We start from the raw sequence: 22429 nt of genomic DNA on the forward strand, positions 1-22429 counted from the left end.
TCTGTATTACACAGTATTGTCTTATTAATGTTTGTTCCCAATTGTAAAGCGCTACGGAATTTGCTGGCGCTATATAAATTGATGATGATGATGGTACTAAACTGCTAGGTGGGTTGGACCTTCATGTAATGTTACATGTCTGTAAGGTGCGCCTCTTCCGCAGATTTAGGTTGGAGAGGAATCTCTATCTAGATGCCGCACTGCAGAACCAAAGCACTTTGCTACGTACATTAAGTGCACTTCTTAAAGAGGCCCAAAGTTTTCCCAAAGGGAATGAAATTTGCGGACACATTGCAGTATTTAACTTGGATGGCCGGGGGAATGGGGATCAGCAAAGACCAGCTGCTGAAGACTTCAATACACTCCTTGAGCTACGCGTTTCCTTAGTAGAGTGTTGTCTCCAGCCATCTACAACAGAAATACATCTTACAGGCTGAAGTAAATAAATGAAAAAGGTCAAAAATCTTAAATACCAATAAATACCATGCACCTCCGCACTCCTGATCATTCTCCTGGTTTGTAATCCATCAGTCTGTACAGAGCACTTAGGCTACCTAGTACGCTGTAGACCGGTGATGGACAACCTAATACACTTCAGGGGCCGCACGGGCGGCCCTCTAACATTCAAAAGGGCCACACATTACCCTTAATCTCAGTAATAGTTTAAAATAATACATATAATCAAAGAAAGAGACGAGTAACATATCAGCAGGCATTTTAAGTGTTACAAACTGTAATAAATCTGGCAATAAAGTACGAAGGAGCTGGAAGCCGCAGGTGCGGGCTCGTAGGACCGCCTGTTGGCCAACATTGTTGTAGAATCATCGCTCAGTCTTATAAAGCCTTAGGCTTGTGTGAACTCCGCTCTATCCCCCAGAATGATGCCAGATAGAGACACACTATCGGTCATAAACGTTGATTTATGCTAATGTCCAGCAATGGTTTACTTGTCTTCTCAGTATTATAACCTCCGGTCTGCCTATTATAGATACCGTAATCATAATTGAATCGTATAATATTTGTCTACAAAGGTGCACACGTGCTGTAATAGCTACGGCCAGTTAGGCCATTTTAGACCTAATTTTCCGCAAATCCCATCATGTATGTACTCAAGAAGACTGCTTACATCATCTGATGGGGAAACATTCTGTGTTGGTCGGGATGGACCATAAACTCGGTTGGATGATGATTGCAACTGACTGAATGTGCTAATGGTACCCATCTGATCCGGCCAGTATGTGAAGACGTTTGTCAGAGATCTGGTGGGTGTGTTAGTTTGTGGATTGCCGGCTTAACGGTGAATAATTTATAGGAAGAGTTCAAAGTTTATAAGACTTCGTCCCTGACAATGTGTTAAAAAGTGTAGTATCTATCTACAGTTATCTCATATGCTATATATTTTAAAAAGCCTTTTCACCTTTAGCCATATTTTTTTTGTATAACCTAATGTACTTTTTTATAGAAACTTTGTTCTACAATTCTAGCAGTATATATATATATATATATATATATATATATATATATATACACAAGTTAACCCGTGCATGATACTCATGCATTCTAGTCAAATCAAGCTACTTAAGGTCTTAAAAAGGTTCTTGTCATGCATTTGGACCTAGCCCAGGCCTCCTCAGTGGAAGAGCGTTACTTCCCGACGCAAGCGGCCTTTTTAATGTGTGTTCATGAGGTAAAATTACCTCATGAAAATGAGTTTGACCCCTCAAATCGTAAATTTAGCCTTTACTACCCCTCCCACGGGGGGAAGGGGGGATGATGGAAGTTAACTGACTTGACTATTCTAATTTTTTTGTCAAATAATGTCAGTATACCAAATTTCAGGTCAATTGGACGAGCCCTTTCTGAGAAAATAGTTTTTTCCACACACACACACACACACACACACTAACGCACGCCTCTACACATGTGTGTTCATGAGGTAAAATTACCTCACGAAAATGAGTTTGAGCCCTACCAAATTTCAGCCCTTTTTGAATTTTTTTCCCCACACACACTAAGAATTTCGTAGGTCAGTGTATAACTCTGCCCAGCAGGTGGCGCTGCAACTTGGTTTTTTTTTTCCACACACAGACAGACAGACGCCACTAAGCATTTATATATTAGATATGTGAATATATATATATATATATATATATATATATATATATAGATTAGATATACATATTATATATTGTTTATTTACATAGTGTTAACATATTTTGCAACATGATACGTTGTGAAATCTCCATGTAAATGCACACACTAACATGCTGAAACAATAAAGATGTCTCTGTTTAATTGAGATCATGATCTGAGTGAGAATTACATGTAATACACACTAGGTATCGAGGAAGCAATGATGTTATCTTGGGGTATAGTGGTCGCGTGTACAGTGAAAGTAATGAAAGATGATTGAAATATATTCATCTTTGGTATTTTTAATATATTGGAATTAATATATTGATACATTTTTGGGATTCTTACTGCTGTTGAACACAACGTTCTCTGTGATGTAAAAAATCTCTACAAAGCTTTTTTATAAAAAATGTATTAAAAATAATTATTATTATGTGAGTGTTCACCACTTTTGCTTATCTACAACTAAATAAACCTTGGTACAATCAGTTGTGTTCAGAGATCAAATGAATTCCATCTATGTACAGTTAAATCAGCAATTAAGTGAAAATTGTAGGTGTGGTTTTTTTGGGTTTTTACATAAATCACAGTGGCAGGCTCTAGAAGTACCTTGTTAATTAACTTTCTCCTTGGTTATTTTTTTCCTTCAGACTACTATTAATTATTGATAGTTCTGCAGATCTTCCACAGTGTAATGTCACTGCCATAGCAACCACAGTCACATGACACATCACGTGACTGTGGCTTTGGAATGCCCCTCTAAGCTCTGTTTTCACAGTGACATCCTCCCCCTTCTCCCCCTTCTTCTCCCTCTTTGGCCTGTACCCATACGTTAGACTGACTGTGTTTGTGTCTGGCAGGCAGAAGATGCATTTTGTATCTGCTCTGTGCACTGTGACATCCTCCCCTTCCTTCATTCCCCTCTGACCCTCTGTGGCAGCCATACTTGCTTGCCCTCCAGAGAGGTATTGAAATTTAGATAATGATTTGTAGGTGGATAGCTAGGATGGTGAAAGGCAATTTCAAGGGAAAAAAACCTTCTATATCGTATTGCTGCTTTAAAAGGTTTCAATTGATTTAAAAATAAATACATTTTGCATGTAAAAATCTCAGAATTAGTGGCTTTCTAAAGAAGAGCTTCGTCATGAAGACCGAAGAACATTGAAAGTAAATCCGAGAAAAGATTATTGAAATGCACCAATCAGTGGAAGGTTATAAGAAAATTCCACAGACTTTTAATATCGCCAGATCGCTGTCAAAGTCCATCATAAAGAAATTGAGAGAATTTGGCACAACTTGGAATATTTTTAGAACTTGCTGTCCTTCCATAAAAAGGTTGTGGCCCTCTGACCAACCCCTTGATGTGGTTTGGTGGTATTAAACGTAGAGGGAGCTTGTCACGTCTGATAGCCTGATAGAAGCTGAATGGTACCACGACGGATTATCAAGACGTCTCTGGGTTACGAGAGAGACTCACAGAGCAGAATCCAATCCGGAGACAGGAGAAGGGTTAGTAACAAATCTGGAGTACAGAGATCCAATACAAAGGCCTACAGAAACACCAGGATCACTAGTGGAAGGGAATCTAACAACCAGAAAGCTCAGTTTAAATGGTCAGAGGAGGTTTGAATCTGGTGACCAGGGAACCCAGAAGGTGCACAGGACCTAGAACTAGAGAGAAGATTTAAATTCCAGCAGGACAGTGATCCAAAATGTACAGCAAATGCAATATTAGAGTTACATAGAAAAAAAAACCAATGTCCCGGGCTGTCCCAGGAATAGCCTGGACCTCAATTTCACTGAGAATCTGTGGAATGATTTGGAAATTGTTGTTCACCAACAGTCCCCATCCATCCTCATGGAACTCGGGGAATACTTTAGAATTAGAAGTATCCATCTGTGAGTCTCTACCAGCTCTAATGGTGTAATGACCACTAAAACAGGTGGCTGAATACCAGAGCGTCCAAATATTGGTGATATATTATTTGTAATCAATGAATTAAAAGCTTGAAAGTTTTTTTTATTTGTTTTTAAGGAGTATATTGTGTTGAGCCCGTGTATGAGGTTCAGGATCCCCTGTGGCTGTCATTGTACATTGGAGAAGGGGGAGGGAATTCCTGAATGGATGGAGTGGAAAAGCCTGGGGACAGGTTTAAACATGCCGGGATTTGGTCTCTAAACTGGGTAGAAACTTTGGTTTATAGTGGGGATTATTTTAACCCTTACATCGCCACTCTCGTCCGGCTTGTTGTAACGTTATTTTGCTCATCTGGAGAGAAGCATTGTGCAGACTGAGAGGTGTATTTAGTGTTACCAAACATTGTTACACTGTGATATTAGCGGATAACCAGAAAATCAGTATGTGTACAGCTGTTATACTCTATATAATGATTAGGACTCTCCTCTCTGTGTCAGCTGTAAGGACACATAACAGTGTCTCTGTGTGGATCATGCTGCAAGGACCAGGAATGAAGAGATAATATCAAGGTCAGGAACTCTGGGGGGGGGGGGCCCTAGCTCACATTGTGCACTGGGACCACTGGCAGGAATCCCATTTCAGGTGTCTATTCTCAGTAATGCATTATACCTGGTCTGTAGTCATCTATCACAGCATCTCTCTGATTCCCTGGTGGTTACACCCTGTCACTGCCTCTTAGTCGCCCTTCACTTCTACCATCAATTGTGTCCTCCCTCTCCCCCTGTATCACAGCTGGCTGCACTCTCACTGTGTGTATCCGACACTGACCCCGGGAGACTCTCCACCTCTGTGTGTGTGAATATTCACATGTGATCTGTGACTCTGTGTATGTATGTACAAGTATGTGTGCAAGTGAGTCTGTATATATGTGTGTGTATGTACATGTGTGATGTGTGTATGAGCCTGTTTATGTATGTATGTATGTATGTACATGTACAGGTGTGTGTGTATATATAATATATATATGTGTGTGTGTGTACATGTGTGATGTGTGTATGAGCCTGTGTATGTATGTATGTACATGTACAGGTGTGTGTGTGTGTGTGTGTGTATATATTATATATATATATAAATATATTTAAATTAAATACACACATGATGTGTGCATTGATGGTAGGTTGATTCTTAATTGCTTCCTGCAATGGATAAACTGTAACCGAGGGCTAAATATTACTAGGTTGAATAGCTTATTTGTCTGTATATGTAATTATCTGTGTATAGACGTGTACACGTTTGTATAAGCAGGCGTGCATTCCTTTGTATGTATATATGCTTCTGCCGTTCACCTGGTCTCATGTATCTGTGTTTTACAGAACCTAGCACTTCATTCTCTTCCTCCTCTATACTCACCCCCCCACCCTCAGCTACCTGACACCTAATTACTTCCTTACTCATTTCCTAGTTCTCCCTCTTCCTCCTCTTCATGTCTTTCCCCCCCTTCCACTCTCTTTCCTGTCCTCTCAGTCCTCTCCTGTGAGCCCCCCCCCCTCTACTTCAGTGTCCTTCCCCCTTTACATTTTCTGTGTCATCCCCCCCCCCCCCCCCAGCATCTCTCTCCACCCTCCCGTTTCTCTCTCCACAGTGCTCCCAGGCCTGCTAACATTCCTCAGTGTCTGGCCCATGGCTGGCTAGTTGCCCAGTATGGGGGTGGCGCGGGGTGGGGGGGACACGCCTTTATCCCCACATGGCACTGAATGGGTGATCCTCCCTCTCCCACATTCCCTTAGGAGAGGGGGCATCTGACGGGGTGGGGGGATAATATGCCCCCCTCATCCTCGAGGAAACCACACGTGGCACTTGATAGTACCCTTTCACTGACACGGCACCCAGCCACACACAGTTATTTAACCCTTAGTTCCGTGGCAGGCCACATGGTACTAAAATAAGGGATGTTCTGCAGGTCTGTAACAAGCAATGGGTTAATGATGCAATGTGCAGCGGATTTCTGACAATCCCAGGGCTAACTGAGTAAAGCTGTGTGGGCTGTTTCTAATTCACTTCTTCTTTCCTGCACTTTAGGACAGCTGGGGGTGCTCTGGGTGTAGCCATTGACCATGCACTCCCTGGACGAGCCCTTGGACCTGAAGCTCAGTATCTCTAAGCTGCGGGCAGCACGAGAGAAGCGAGATCGTACTGGGGGGAGCGCTAGGAAACGTTCTGTGCACCATGAGCTGATGATACGGGATGATGGAACAACTGTTATCACCCCTGTGTGTTCCTCGCCCCCACCAGGTAAACGTTCTGTGCCAATGTCTATAGTACCCGTCTTCCTGCTTTGTGTTATACAGCTACTGTCCCACCCATTATATTTGTATAAATGTCTGCTTCCTCTCTGCTGTGCCGCCTGCCCAGATCACCTGCACTGTGCCATTCTCTGACATGATGCCAATGCACCTGGGTAATAATAATCCTGCTTTATCCTGTACAGGGTTCCTGCCTCGTTTTCGGGAAAGGGACAGTCCACCCTTTTCTTCTCCCCCAATTGTGGACCTCAGCCTCTCCCCCTCTTCTGGTATGGACTCCCCTAGCCGTGCATCCTTGTCCCCCGAAAGGGTGACTGGAGGGGACACCCTGTTGGTGAGTCCACCCCACAGTGATTATTAGTACAGACCTCTAGGACAATACAATGCTAAGCTGCCCAGACCTGTAGGTGGCAGCGTTCTATTCAGCTGATCAGAGGCATCTGGCTCTGATCCCAAACATATTTTATACAAGAAGATTTTGCTTCAAGGACGTGTCTAGCCCAGAGCTGTCCCACTTACATATCCTCATTATTGCAGTCCTCATGTACACCTAGAGGTAATGCAGACTGCAGTCCCCAGAACAGATAATATCTTCTGTACTTTCCTCTGAGAATAACATATATCTCTGTTCATCTCTCTCCGCCACCCCCATCTTATCTGTCCATGTCCTCTCTCTGTCCCTCAGGACACTCCGTCACTGCGCTGCAGGGGTGATACCGCTCCCAGTCCCTTCCAGTTCTTCCTGCCTCTTGGCTCCGGACTCCAGCTGCCACCCTCCATGTTCCTGACTCCCCCCAAAGAGAGACGTCTGTCCCTGGAATACACAGAGCAAAAACAACTGGTGTGTCAGTGGGCGAAGGTAAGCTCCATTCCCTCCAGGTCCCCCCTATAGACTCTCCGGACCTGAGTCATTAAGGAGAGCCAACCAAAAAATAGGAATACCTTTACATCTTGGCAAAACCATGTTTTTATTGGAGGGGGGGGGGGATTTAAAGTGTCAAGACAGATTTATAGTTGGGGTAGGGCGTGTCCTAGATCAACTTTAAATTTCAGTGTCAAAATAAAGCTGTCAGGTTTTTGTGTGCTACATTATATAGCAGCCAGTATTTTCCTTACATGCAAAATAATATACTAATTTGCACCCCTTGCATTGTAACATGGTTTGTCCAAGAGAACACTTACTCTTCCTTTGCCTTACACTCCTTAATGACTAAGGCCCTCCGTCTTTCCATAGATGGCCTATTGTCTGTTGTTTATCTCATGGTCCCATGTCTTTTTCTGAATGCCTGCTCTAGTGTTTGTGTTGTCAGTGTACATTGTACTCTGCGCTCCATCTTGTCTCTTTCTCTCCTCTCTCTCCTTATCTTCTCTCTGCCCTCCCCTGAAATTCTTCACCTCTTGCTTGGCCTCACCTTTGACCTCTGACCTTTTCAGTGCAATCGTCTTTTCGAGTTGCTGCAAGAGTTGGTGGATCACGTTAATGACTTCCATGTGAAGCCAGAAAAGGATGCTGGATACTGCTGCCACTGGGAGGGATGTGCCCGTCGTGGGAGAGGATTCAATGCCAGGTAAGGTGGAATACAAAGGTTGTCAGGGTACTTTGACTAGAGTCTACAGCAAAATGGCTGCATTAGAAGCATTGCAGAGCAGTTGTACCTTATTGAATATATTTTTATAAAACTACAGGTCAATATTTCAGTCATATAACGCAGCTGCCTCTGGGATACTTTCCGGTAGGAAGCTTTCAGTAGCAAAAAAAATCAGAGTTTAGAGTAAGTGAATTAAAGAGGTTTATATATTATTTTTATCTAAATATGCTAGACTTGATATATTGAGCATGCAAAGAAAATAGGTCCCTTAATTATGATCATCCACCTTGCCCACATACAGTCTTTTTCAATTACTCTGCAATCAAAATGATAAAACATGAATGACCACGTTTCCGAAAGATGTTTTGGCTCGGGCGGTATTGTTTTAGATCTTTCATCTAAAACAAGCATGGCGGATTGTACAAACCTATAGAATATGTTTGCATCTGAGGTAAAAATGTGTGCTTTTGTTCCTTGAAAGTGCGTCTTTCAGATAAATAACAACATTCTTCCATGTTGTGGTTTCTCACATCCACAGTCCAAAACATATGCTGGTAGGTTGGGTGGCTGCTGACAGAATAGATCCTAGTGTAGAATTTAGATTGTAAGCTCCATAGTTAGAGGATCAATATTGAAGGGTCACTTTCCAGACACACTCCATGGTACATAAGTCGAAGCAGCTCACGTTATCCCCTCACCTCTGACCTCTGGGCCAGGAGCGTCACCCCCTCACCTCTGACCTCTGGTCCAGGAGGGTCTTCCCCTCACCTCTGACCACTGGGCCAGGAGCGTGCTGCAGCAAAGGCCTCTGATGTTGGCCAGAAATTGGGTAAAAAGAGATAAGTGCTCTGTGTGCCTGGTCTGTTACAGATTAAGGATAGAGGGATCAAAGGTGAGTAAGGGGGTTGGGGTGTTTTATCTACTCTATAGGGAGAACATACAAACTCCACATAAGATTGAACCCATGGCTCCAGCACTGTGATACAGTAATGCTGTTCACTGCCTCAGTGCTGCCCAAAATGTGTGTTTTCAGTATTTAATGTAGAGCCTGTAACAGCAGACGTTTCAAAATCATTGTGCTGGACAGAAGACCAAGGGGAAACAGAGCTTAATTTTCTGCCCAGCGTTCAAAATAGTGCTGTACGTCATATGACAAGCGGGCATAAGCTATAACAGTGGTAAATGGAATTTCACATGGTGTCATCAATTGAATAAATAGTAAGTAATAGCTTTGTAACAACGTCCTTGACTTGATCTCTGAGTATATGGATCTGTCTGATTTGGCCTCCACGTTTGTGACTGAATGGAACAGATCTGCCCTTTTATGGGCAATTTAAGATACAGTAAGTGATGACCAGTGTAATGGAATAAAGGGCTCTGGGCTGAGTGAGTCTGAGATCAGTGCCCCAAATGTTCATTTCAAACCCAGTAAATTGAATTAAACCAAAAAGATTAAGCGGCAGATGCAGAGTGAGCAAAAATGCCGCGATTCACCGCAAATAGTGTCATTTAGTGGTGGCAGGAGCGGGATGCGGGAGATTTGCAAGCTCTCCCGGGAGTCCGTGAGACCGATCCCAATTTCGGAAGTCACCCGGACATTCCGGGAGAGCTGGCAAGTATGGCATATTTGTGTGATTCTGCCACTTACGGGATGGGAGCAGGAGCTAGTGGATGATGATGATGATGATGATGGTGAGTCTCTGGAACTAGCAAACTGCTTGTGATTGGCTGCTTGCAATTCCTCTCTGTCACTGATTGGTGTAAATTACGCCCAATATAGGACCAACGCTGCACCAGGCCCTAAATCACCTCACAGACCTCATCACTTGCAGCACCACCATCAGAATTATTAAATATCTTAGATTTCTTTAAAAAAATCTTATCTCTGAAACGTCGTCAACATAAATATATAACTGAGAACGTAATGTCCTGTTTATTATCTACAAATCATGATCTAATTTAAATGAAATCTTTGTATATGGTCATGGAAACCGAAAGCAACAGCGCCATCTTGTGGAACGGAGGAAACCAAAATAACATTCTCCCCACAAAGAGTAATTTAAAGGGGAAAATGTTTTTCAGTGAGTTGAATATCGCTGACTGTATTACAGTGAGCCACAAGTGTTGTTAAATTACATTACACTGTCTATATGGTGTACACAACAGTTTATAATTTTCCAGACAGGGGTGCTTATATAATGCAGAGGCTCCCCCAAAAATTAGCGGCACAGTCAACCCACCAGTTTAAACCATGGAGCTGTAGACCCAGGAAGCAATGTGGGAGGGGGTGGGAGGGGGGGCCTAAAAGCATATACCAAGGAGAACCAGATAAAACTCAGTTATTGTGTTCTTGACCTTTGACCAAAGTTGGCTGCTTGTTTGTATCAGACTCCATATGGCAGAGGTGCCCAAACTTGGTCAACTTTTAAGGATTTCTGCTGTAGATACAGGTGGGATAGTTACTGACCCAGCCAAATAACGTAACTCACCTGTACATGATTAAAGAAATCCTAAAAACATGGCCTGTTGGGCGCTCTTGAGGACTGGGGTTGGGGGTTCTTATAGCCAATAGTTATCAACTGAACCTTAGTCTCCCTGGGGACCAAGCTGTACAGTTGTTATGAGTGACCCTTCTATGCCCTGGTTAGTTGAACAGAGTTGGCAACTATATCTCTCTCTAATATCTACATAGCTACAGCCACCACCTACCGCTGTGAGACCGCGGGTCTAGATAGTGACATCTATGGTGGACAGAGTGAATATTCATTTCAGACTCTACCGTAGTGTCATCATACCTACACCCTACTAACTTCACTTTTTCCTTTTTTTCTCCTCATCTATGCGTTAAATTAACTCTGAGAATAAAAGAAGATTGGGACCGTACTTATTATTTCTTGAATGTTTAATGCATTAATAGAAATGTGCTTAAAAAGGAGCTTTGACACATTAAGTGCACGTTGAAGGGGTAAAGGATTTGTCGCTGAGGGGGTAGGCTCAATCTCTGCCAACTCTGAGATAAAGTCCTTTTGCAGTGAGAAACAGGCTTTGTGACTCCCCTATGAATGCCTACACACCACCCTTGAATCTCATTTAAATATTTTGACCAGTTAAATGAAATCTCTTTTGGCATGTAGGAACAAATCGCAACACTCCGAACCACCCCAAATCTGTATATACAGGCTAATTAGCACAAAATAGGTGCATGACATCCATAAATGGCATTGGCTACAGAAAAGAAATATGCAAATTAGTTTTGGCAACTGTGTTATCAAATAAATATGGCAACGGACGGTTGCTATCTTTTGAATAATGTACTGAGCAGACAGCTGTTCTGACATTGAGAGGGCAGGACAGTGCAGGCTTGGTTGCACTACAAGGTGCTAATTTTCTTTTGTTTATGTTTAGCACCCAAGCTTATCCTCTGTGGTGCATGGACAGTCCCCTGTCTCACTGATAACATGACGTCTTTCTGTTAAATCTGCAGGTACAAGATGCTGATTCACATTCGGACCCACACTAACGAGAGGCCACATTGCTGCCCGACTTGTCACAAGAGCTTCTCACGGCTCGAGAACCTGAAGATACACAACCGGTCACACACAGGTATGCCCGCCACGTCCCTGCTTTACCCGCGTCTGTTTGTTTGTCCGTTAAGTTTATTCGCACCCAGTTGCAGACATTTCATGACCAATATTCACAAGGCACAGGTACCAGAGGTAGACAGACGTCCTCAACAAAATGTTTTATGGATATTGGGCCGTAAACTTAAAGCAACCTGCTACATCTGAAAGACAGCGGGTCAACGGAAATTGGGGTGGGGGGGAGAAGTTAGAAGAGGCGCTACGGATAAGAGGCAATAAACGCTAATAGCTATAACATAGAGGTGCGTCAAATTAAAAGTGTCACGAAGGTCACGGTTTAATCAGCGTAGGGATGCAGTGAACCTTATAGACCGGCATAATTTACTTTTAAACGGAAGCATAGAGACCAAATGGGAATTTCCTAAAAAAATATTTGAAATACATACTGTACGGCAACAACATTTCTAGGAAAAACCTAAGGATAGATTTACTAAAATTATTAAAAAGGAAAAGTAGAGGTGTTGCCCATACAACCAATGAGACTCTAGCTATGATCCTCTAGACCAGGGGTCAGGGAACTTTTTTTACCTTTTACCCCCAAAATATATTTAGATACGCCGACGTTACCCCCTTGATTTGAAAAGAAGGAAATCCTATATTATTAATTATTGGAATTCCAAATTTTATTGAATCTATTCAAAATTTCTTTGAAAGCTTCAACTTCAAAACTTCAGGTTTTGGAGAAATGATGTTGCTTCATTTTTGATACGAGAGCATCAATATTGGGGCATTTTGATATCAGAGCACTTTGGATACAGTCTTCAGCATCCAATCAATTTCTCTGATTTGTTTTTATGTTCGTTAGAGTGGAAAATCCTTGTTCGCAAAGGTAGGTTGTTGCAAAAGGCAGCAACTTTTTGACTGCCTCCTTATGTGCAATTTTGATGCCTTTGCATCAGTTGACATCCAAAAATATGACAGATTTGCTTTGTTGTCAAATGCAATACGTGCTTCATTATTGCATCGAAGCTCAAGAAGTGCCTCTGCCAACCCTTGAGGCTCTTCTGGTACAACAGCAATTTCACATTTAAAGAGGTCTACAATCCAACTGACAGCATGTGAATCGGCAGCATTACCCCCAGGAATTTAATTTTTACCCCATTTGGGGTAATACCCCTGTTCCCTGACCACTGCTCTAGACTGTACTATGTAAATGATAGCTAGAATCTGATCGCTAGAGTGATGGGGGTGAAAAGCTATTTTTAGGCACTCCAGTCGTCAAAAGGAGTGAATGCCAAAATTGTAGAGGTGAAAAATGAAAACAACAGAACCATAAGTTTAATATATTGAATCACATATTGAATATTAAAATATAAATATTATCAGATGCAATCAACTTGAACAGTAATTAAAAGGGAAAAAAAGATCAAGCAGTAGAAATATGGAATGTAGCTGATAACCTACTGGGGGGTCAGGGCTGTGACCTGGAGACTCTGATTTTGAACAATTATAGACGACCTAAATTGGACAAACTAAGAGCGTGCCATGTGGCAACGGTTTGATGTGTTTACTCTTGGTCAACTCTATCAGGAAGGTTATTTACAATCCTTTGATCAATTAAAGCAGAGGGTCTGGTCTCTCCTGTTCTGCTTTTTACGTTTTCTCCAATTACGGCATGCCATTAATTCTCAGTTCAGTGACTCCTCACCTCAGATTAGGGTTTCCCCTGTCAAAAAAAAAACTGTCTGCTGTGGGTACATGTAACACAGTATCTATCTTCTACTTCGGGTTTAGGGATATATTTACTAAACGGCGGGTTTGAAAAAGTGGAGATGTTGCCTATAGCAACCAATCAGATTCTAGCTATCATTTTTATTTAGTGCATTATACAAAATGAAAGCTAGAATATGATTGGTTGCTATAGGCAACATCTCCACTTCTTCAAACCCGCCGTTTAGTAAATATACCCCTTAATGTTTAAATACCTTCTGATATATTGATGAATCTCCAATATAAATGGGATGGTGACTTGACTTGTGCCTGGAATCAAGCGCTTCAAAGTCTAACGGAAGCCACATGGTGTCTTCGGTATTAGCAGATACAGTTGTATCTTCTCCAAAGGGTTTATCATTCTCCGATAGGCAATTTCGGATGTAGGGAGCAATTCTAGTGTGGATTAGGGGAGAACACTTAGTGGCATATGCCAGGTGGTGAGGGGCTTCTGGACAGAGGTTTGGGAATGTATTGTAAATATAGCACCAATCCCCCACTTAAGGCCTAGATGTGTCTATTTGGTATTTCCCTGGAGGATATAACTAATAAAACAATGTACAAAACATATGTACTTTGCTGTGTATAATCAGTCAGTTGATAAATAAATAAAACCTAAAAAAACAACTCTAAGAATAATGAAATGCCGGCCAAAATATACATTATTCGGGCTGTGCAGATGGAAAAAAAACCTATAGCACCTAATCGTGATTCCCAAGAGTGTTCCTTTCTTCCTATAGATATACTGTACATCCCAACCTTCTGGTTGGATGGTGGGAAGGGGCTGATGTGTGTTTTTCTATATACAAATCTTTATAACAGCATTACACGGCGATGTGTGGGGCCGAATGTGAAACGGTAAACCACCAGCGGATTACTGAAAACCGCCAGATTGGCTAGATGTCTGAAACGTGCTGGTCGAGGTATCTTGCCATTCAGAACATAAGAGGAGGCACCGTTGACTTATGAATTATGGGGGCAATCATTAATTATTGATTAAGGGGCAAATTTATTTATTAACTTATGGGGGCAATTTTTATATTTCATTATATTATTGGGGCAATATAAATATATAATTAACTGGGCAATACTATTTGATTGCAAATGGGCGTAAAATTATGTATGATTCCCACATGTGGCAGTACATATAGCCCCATTAATATAATAATACAAGAATTGTACCCCACTTAATATAATGAAAAATAACAGTTGCCCCCATGGGTTCATTCCGGGTGGCTGCCATTATGCCACCTATATAAGCTATGTTATTTCTTACATGCGTCGCACCTATTACCAGCACTTACTAACCTCTGTTCTGCTTTTATTCTATTATCTTTGTCATATCTTTGGACTGACTACTGATAGTTCTTCATCTTTCACCATCTACCTTTTACTTGTTTTAATTGTTATTATTGAAGTTCATTGCATTTTAGAATATATATAGATATAGAGGTACCGTATTTGCCGGCGTATAAGACGACTGGGCTTATAAGACGACCCCCAACATTTCCACTCAAAATTATAGAGTTTGTTATATACTCGCCGTATAAGACTACCCCCTCTTCCGCACACCTTCCACACACACACTGTATTAAATCACTGGCCCCCACACATGCTGTATTAAATCACTGGCCCCCACACACACACTGCATGAAGTCACTGGCCCCCACACACACACTGCATGAAGTCACTGGCCCCCTCACACACACACACTGCATGAAGTCACTGGCCCCCACACACACACACTGCATGAAGTCACTGGCCCCCACACACACACTGCATGAAGTCACTGGCCCCCACACACACACACTGCATGAAGTCACTGGCCCCCACACACACACTGCATGAAGTCACTGGCCCCCACACACACACACTGCATGAAGTCACTGGCCCCCACACACACACTGCATGAAGTCACTGGCCCCCACACACACACTGCATGAAGTCACTGGCCCCCACACACACACTGCATGAAGTCACTGGCCCCCACACACACACTGCATGAAGTCACTGGCCCCCACACACACACTGCATGAAGTCACTGGCCCCCACACACACACTGCATGAAGTCACTGGCCCCCACACACACACTGCATGAAGTCACTGGCCCCCACATACTCACTGCATGAAGTCACTGGCCCCCACACACTCACTGCATGAAGTCACTGGCCCCCACACACACACTGCATGAAGTCACTGGCCCCCACACACACACTGCATGAAGTCACTGGCCCCCACACACACACTGCATGAAGTCACTGGCCCCCACACACACACTGCATGAAGTCACTGGCCCCCACACACACACTGCATGAAGTCACTGGCCCCCACACACACACACTGCATGAAGTCACTGGCCCCCACACACACACACTGCATGAAGTCACTGGCCCCCACACACACACACTGCATGAAGTCACTGGCCCCCACACACACACTGCATGAAGTCACTGGCCCCCACACACACACTGCATGAAGTCACTGGCCCCCACACACACACTGCATGAAGTCACTGGCCCCCACACACACACTGCATGAAGTCACTGGCCCCCACACACACACTGCATGAAGTCACTGGCCCCCACACACACACTGCATGAAGTCACTGGCCCCCACACACACACTGCATGAAGTCACTGGCCCCCACATACTCACTGCATGAAGTCACTGGCCCCCACACACTCACTGCATGAAGTCACTGGCCCCCACACACACACTGCATGAAGTCACTGGCCCCCACACACACACTGCATGAAGTCACTGGCCCCCACACACACACTGCATGAAGTCACTGGCCCCCACACACACACTGCATGAAGTCACTGGCCCCCACACACACACTGCATGAAGTCACTGGCCCCCACACACACACTGCATGAAGTCACTGGCCCCCACACACACACTGCATGAAGTCACTGGCCCCCACACACACACTGCATGAAGTCACTGGCCCCCCCACACACACTGCATGAAGTCACTGGCCCCCACACACACACACTGCATGAAGTCACTGGCCCCCACACACACACACTGCATGAAGTCACTGGCCCCCACACACACACACTGCATGAAGTCACTGGCCCCCACACACACACTGCATGAAGTCACTGGCCCCCACACACACACTGCATGAAGTCACTGGCCCCCACACACACACTGCATGAAGTCACTGGCCCCCACACACACACTGCATGAAGTCACTGGCCCCCACACACACACACACTCATATATGCTGATCACACACTCTGCATTGACCTGACATAACATAAAACAAACATAACATAACACATACTAATAACACTTACCTTCTTCTGCTGTCACTCTCCTCTGTCCCCCTCCTGTCACTCTCATCTGTCCCTCTCTCCCTCTCTCACTTTGCCCCCTCTGCCGCGCCCCAGCCATAAAAAAAAAAACAGAAACACTTACCAATCCGCGCGGCGCCGGGACCCAGCATCCTCCTCTCTTACGCAGCCTGTCACTGATATATGACAGGCTGCGTGAGAGAGGAGGATGCTGGGTCCCGGCGCCGCGCGGATTGGTAAGTGTTTCTGTTTGGTTTTTTTTTATGGCTGGCCCGCGGCACCCCTGAGACCCCTGAGTTTGGCACCCGGCGTATAAGACGACCCCCCCACTTGGAGGCATGTTTTTCAGGTCAAAAAAGTCATCTTATACGCTGGCAAATATGGTATATAGATCTATCTCTATCTATATCTCTATCTTAACATTTATTATGTGAGTCACTATATTATTCTGGGAGCACTGCTGTTTACCTCTACAATGTGTTCTACAGAAAGGTTATTTACTTTGGAAAAGGGCACCTTGGTGGTAACCTGGTTATAATGTATAAATATATCCTAGGTCAATACAAAGATTTTTTTAATAAACTTTTCATTACAAAACCATACATAACACAAAGGGTCCTCAATGGCTAATGGAACAAATATGTTTTCTCTGTCGACATAGGAAGGGGTTCTTTACTGTAAGGGTGGTAACGCTGCGGAATTCCTTACCCCATGGGAGGGTGATGGCAAATTTACTAACAGAATTTTAAAATGGATTTGATACCTTTCTTGAAAGAAAAGGTCATCTCTAGGTATAATAAGTAGCAGACATTATGGGGGATTGATCCAGGGAATATATCCAATTGACATTTTTGGGGTTGGAGAGGATTTTGCTACCCCTGTGAGAGGTGGTAGATGTACTCGACGCTCAGATTGCCACAGCTTGTGGATGCAAATTTTAAATAGAGTCTTAGGGGTAGATTAACTAACTAAAATTTCTAAAAGGGAAAAGTGTTGTCCATAGTAACCAATCAGATTCTAGCGATCATGTTCAAGTATGTGCTCGATAAATGATAGCTAGAATCTGATTGGTTGCTATGGGCAACACCTCCCCTTTTCCTTTTTAGAAGTTTAGTAAATCTATTCCTAATTCCTTGTAAACTGCACAGGTCTGGTGGCATTTCCCTAAATCTGATTTCTGCTTTATATAAACCCTGTTTTAACTAATCCTTTCTAGCGTAATTTCTAATGTCACGCTTCATTTTGTAACCATGAACCCATGCTACCCCCTCCTCTTGGAACTTTTTCACACCAGGCCAATTATTTTTCCTCTGCAGGTGAAAAACCCTACATGTGCCCCTACGAGGGCTGCAACAAGCGCTACTCCAACTCCAGCGACCGTTTCAAGCATACGCGCACCCACTATGTGGACAAGCCCTACTACTGCAAGATGCCGGGGTGCCAGAAACGTTACACAGACCCCAGCTCCCTCCGCAAGCACATTAAGGCCCACGGGCACTTCATCTCGCATCAGCAACGCCAGTTACTGAAGATACACCAGCCACCCAAAATGCCAGTGACAGGGGATATCAGCTATGCAAGTGGTGCCCAGCTCATCATTCCCAATCCAGCCGCCATCTTCGGCAGTCAGACGCTGCCAATTCCATTGGCACCGGGACCTTTAGACCTCAGCTCGTTGGCTTGCACTGGAGTAGCATCGGCCCTGGCAGGGTTACCAAATCCCATGCTGACATTGGCAGGATCCCCTTTGAACCTGGCAAAAGGCTCCCTGTTGTCCCAGGCTTACTCTGCGGCTGGTCTCGGCCTACCTTTTGTCTCCTTGGTTACAGCAGGAAAATCAGAAAGCGAGAAGCGGCCCAAGGGTCAGAGGTCAGAGAGTGGCGAGAGGACTGAGGTGACAAAGATGAGGCTGAGTTCACCAGATGGGCTCTCTCTGCTGCCTGCTGGGGTATTAGATCTGTCGCCTGGTGTAGGCTCAGATTCTCTCCTGCCGGGCTGGGTGGTCATTCCTCCAGGGTCTGTGTTACTGAAACCAGCGGTGGTCAACTGAGACGGCCATGCCCCCTGTAACTTCCCACCTGTGCCCACTTCCTACATACACGCCCTGACACAGGCCCTTCATCCCTGTAAGAGGTATAACCCAGTTATATTCCTGGTCCGTGGAACTCTTGCACAAACAACAATACAGAGAATGTGTTTCTTAGGCCTTGTGACCACAGGGTGGCTCCACAGAGGGCCGACTGGATTTATATATTTGCATTGCCTGCAGAATCGCTTTTCCCTTTTTAAGCGGGACCAAACCGGCTGGTTGAATGCCAAATAGTAATGTGATTCTACAGTAAAGAAATGTGGCAAGGACTATTCTGTAAAATCTCATGAGAGACAGGTTTTGTGGACTATGGAGAACGAAGCACTTTGTGATGTTTGGAGGGTCCCTGAGCCAGGTGAAGTTACGTTGTGAGCTGCAGTCTTTTGTTTCTCAGAATTCACGAGAGAAGGTGCAAAGCCTTCTGAGAAAAGCAATAATTTGGGAGATGCTCAGACCAAGCTGACTCTGATATGACAAGAGGGAGCGGAGTTTGGATAGTTTGGGGAACACATCTCTTATCCACTCTCCAATTCTCTGCCGTACTAATCATCTTTTCTGTAGGTCAACTCTTTTACAATGCTCTATCACACTCTCCACTTCCTGCGGCCTAGGTCCTGCATCACTCTTAATTCCAGAACTGTTCCCCTGTCAGATTTATGTTGTCCGAGCCTGCGTGATCTCAGCTCTCTATGTCTTAAATCCTCTTTCTACATTCCATTAATCATTTATTTCTTTCTCACACATAATTATGCACTAGCTCACTCTCTGCACTTCCCCATAATCCTCTCTACCAGCCATTTTCCATACTCCATTTCTCTAACACAAGAAGACCCAGCTCTCCACCCTCCTGTTCGCTAGATTTCCCACGACAACGCATTCAGGCGCAGTGAATGCTGCTTCTCGACGCTTCTCCGGAGAATGTGCACAAATTTTGCTTTTAAACCAATCGACTCCCTATATATCCCTCATTTAACGATGTGTTGAGAAGGAGGTGGATCTCCGCAAGCTCCGTCGGTGAAGGAGCAATCCAAGCTATGTTATAGACTGTGAGCGTGATGTGTGTGTTTGATGCTTTGCTGATGTCCACTGACTGGTGTGAAGATTTCTGGGTGCCCCACTCTCAATTGTTGGGGCTCTACAGCAGGCCAGGCAACCTGTGTCTTTTCAGGTGTTGTAAAACTACAAGTCCCAGCATGCTTTGCCAGTAGATAGACAGCTGGCAAGGTATGCTGGAACTTGTAGTTTCACAGCACCTGGAGAGCAAGAGATTGGCCAGGCCTGCACTATAAGTTTCCACCTAGTGATGGTCTAGTGAATTGCAATGGCTGCTTTTTCTTTCGGACTTAAAGGAAAACTGTAGGAGGTGACCAAAAACCAGTGAAGTTTAAAGTGTTAAATGTTTTAGCAGATTGGGCGTGCTATAATGTGGTTCTTCTCCTGGGTGGGGGAACACATTTTATTTTTTGAACACACATAAAAAAAAGAGAAAATACAAAGAATCCAATGTCCCACCTTTAATTTTAACTTAATTACCACATTTGTGGGAAAGAAATTAAAATAGTGCGTCTTAAAATGTTTTAAACGTGCAATACGTGGATGTGTTCTACACTATACTTTAATAATTGAGCATTCATCCATTTATAAAACAACATTGTTTACACCTAATTCCTCATGTTAAAAATTTACTTTTCAATAGAAAATTCCCAGATCCATCCATACATTATCTGTACAGCGCTATACAATTAGTGGCGCTTTATAAATAAATGGTGATGATGATGATAATACGTTCCACGATGCCCTGGAAACTAACCCAGCCCTCAGCGCATTGAACGTGGTTCCTGCCCTTACTATAAATATATCTTTCTGTGTTACAGACAGAACCTTTCTTCTAATCTGAAAGAGTGACCATGTGCTATCTGTAAGGCACTTGGCGTAAGATCCCCTAAGAGATGCTTATATTTATTTTTAATATATTTAAATATGATAATCATATGACCCTGTAAATGCCTCTTTTATAAAGTCAATGTATAAGTACAAATAAGAATATTTATGGTGTACAACATGGCTGATGTACATTTGATAGATAAACAAGTGCAAACAGCTAGAGCTGGCACCACATGCTGGTGGTATCGGCAGCGATATTGGCTATTTGGCACATGTGGCCTAAAATAAGATTGTGATGCTGATAGTTTACACTTTCAAATTCACAGACCGGTCTCAGTGACACAGAAGAGATTCAGCTGCTCAGCTTGTGCAGTGAACAACTGGATCATAAGGATCTGGCCACGTATTTGTGTGCCCATATTGGACCCCGAGCGGATCGCTCTGTGTGGCTGGCATAGGTGTCCTGTTACCCCCTAGCACAGGAACTTAGCAGTGCATATGTCATGTGCATTTTAACTACAGTTTTCTTTTAAGGCCTTTGATTTTTCTTCATTTTTGCCTCATTTGCAGCCCTTAGAACTGAAACAGCATTTTCTAAAGGGGCCCTTTCCAGTAGGGCCAGTGCCAACTGTGTTTCTGGATGGTTGGGGATTTCAGCAGTCTATATTCAGTAGAGATGAAGCAAACCTGCTTTAATAATTTCTTATTCGACAATATAGTAAACATGGCGCCCCTGCGGTCCCGTTTTACTTTGCACATACAACAGAGATGACCGGACTGTTTTCATTTCCACATTGAGGCAGATTGGCAGTGGCTTTATTTTACTACGTTTAAGGTGTTGCTTTAGTTCCCTTTAGTTCCTATCCTCTTCATTGATAAGAGTCTATGAAAGGGAAGAGACGGCAGCCATTTTGTGGGAGGGACCTGTAGGTCAGTGTTGGCCAACCTGTGACACTCCAGGGGTTTGTGGAACTACAATTCCCAGCATGCTTTGCCAATATATAGCATCTTATTGCGGGAAGGGTATGCTGGGACTTGTAGTTTCACAACACCTGGATTGTCACAGGTTAGCTAACACTGCTGTAGGAGAATGCGCCTCAGGTCTCAATGATGTCAACAGCTCCAAGTGAATTCTGCCCACAAAATGGCCTCCCTAACAGTGGCCCAAAAACAACCAATCAGCTATTAGCTTTCTTTTTCTAACCTGTGCTAGCAAAATGATAAGTATAATCTGATTGGTTCATAGAGATTGCAACACATTTGCAAAGGGTCATTAAGAACAACCTTGAGGTGACAGATTCCATTAAATAAAATCCTTTACACATTTGTATATAACTTATGGTACATCTCCTACCATGCATTTTTATTGCAAATTGATATATCCTCCTTAACAGTAACTAACATGTATCAGGATGTCTGAGACACTTGAGTACAGCAGATGAGCCCAAGGTAATGTCCCCAGTTAAAGGCGTAGAGTTTGCTTAAAGGGAGTGATGCTCTATGTGGCCCAGGGCTACTGGAGCAATGATCTGCAGGCAGCCATTTAAAGTGCCTTCTGTATCATAATTAACCTCCCACATCCCTTTGTGTCTTTAACTCCTCATTGTCCAAGTGAAGACAGCATCGGCGTGCGTGAGAGATGCTGAGTGACTGCACCGTGACGAGACCGCCCCCTTGAGTGCGGAGATTGTCCTGTAAGCTCCCTAAAGGGGCGAGCTGCCAACGAGATGCTTCCCTGAATTGGGGGCGTTTATTCAACCATTAAAAATATAATAAAACAAAAGCAAAAAAAAAAAAAATGCCTCTGTTTGCTTTCTGGAGTTGTGTCTTGTTTGGTTAGAGAGAGAGGATACAAGATGG

General features: G+C 43.6%; 1 protein-coding gene across 2 annotated transcripts in view; it reads left to right on the forward strand.

Moving 5' to 3' along the window:
* GLIS2 (GLIS family zinc finger 2) overlaps nt 1-22380 on the forward strand; it is a 35069-nt gene extending 12689 nt beyond the window's left edge. The window contains exons 1-7 of one of the 2 annotated variants that reach the window (XM_075179427.1): nt 5771-6011; nt 6131-6343; nt 6540-6688; nt 7040-7213; nt 7789-7922; nt 11428-11546; nt 17913-22380. In XM_075179427.1, the coding sequence (XP_075035528.1) occupies nt 6166-6343; nt 6540-6688; nt 7040-7213; nt 7789-7922; nt 11428-11546; nt 17913-18646 (1488 nt within the window). In that variant the 5' untranslated portion in view covers nt 5771-6011; nt 6131-6165 and the 3' untranslated portion in view covers nt 18647-22380. Of the gene's footprint in view, nt 1-5770; nt 6012-6130; nt 6344-6539; nt 6689-7039; nt 7214-7788; nt 7923-11427; nt 11547-17912 lie in introns of those variants that run through there. The other variant, XM_075179426.1, reaches the window with a different exon arrangement.
* The last annotated feature ends 49 nt before the right edge of the window (nt 22381-22429 follow it).

The sequence above is a fragment of the Mixophyes fleayi genome, chromosome 7 (assembly GCF_038048845.1).
Source record: "Mixophyes fleayi isolate aMixFle1 chromosome 7, aMixFle1.hap1, whole genome shotgun sequence".
In the NCBI taxonomy this organism is placed as follows: domain Eukaryota; kingdom Metazoa; phylum Chordata; class Amphibia; order Anura; family Limnodynastidae; genus Mixophyes; species Mixophyes fleayi.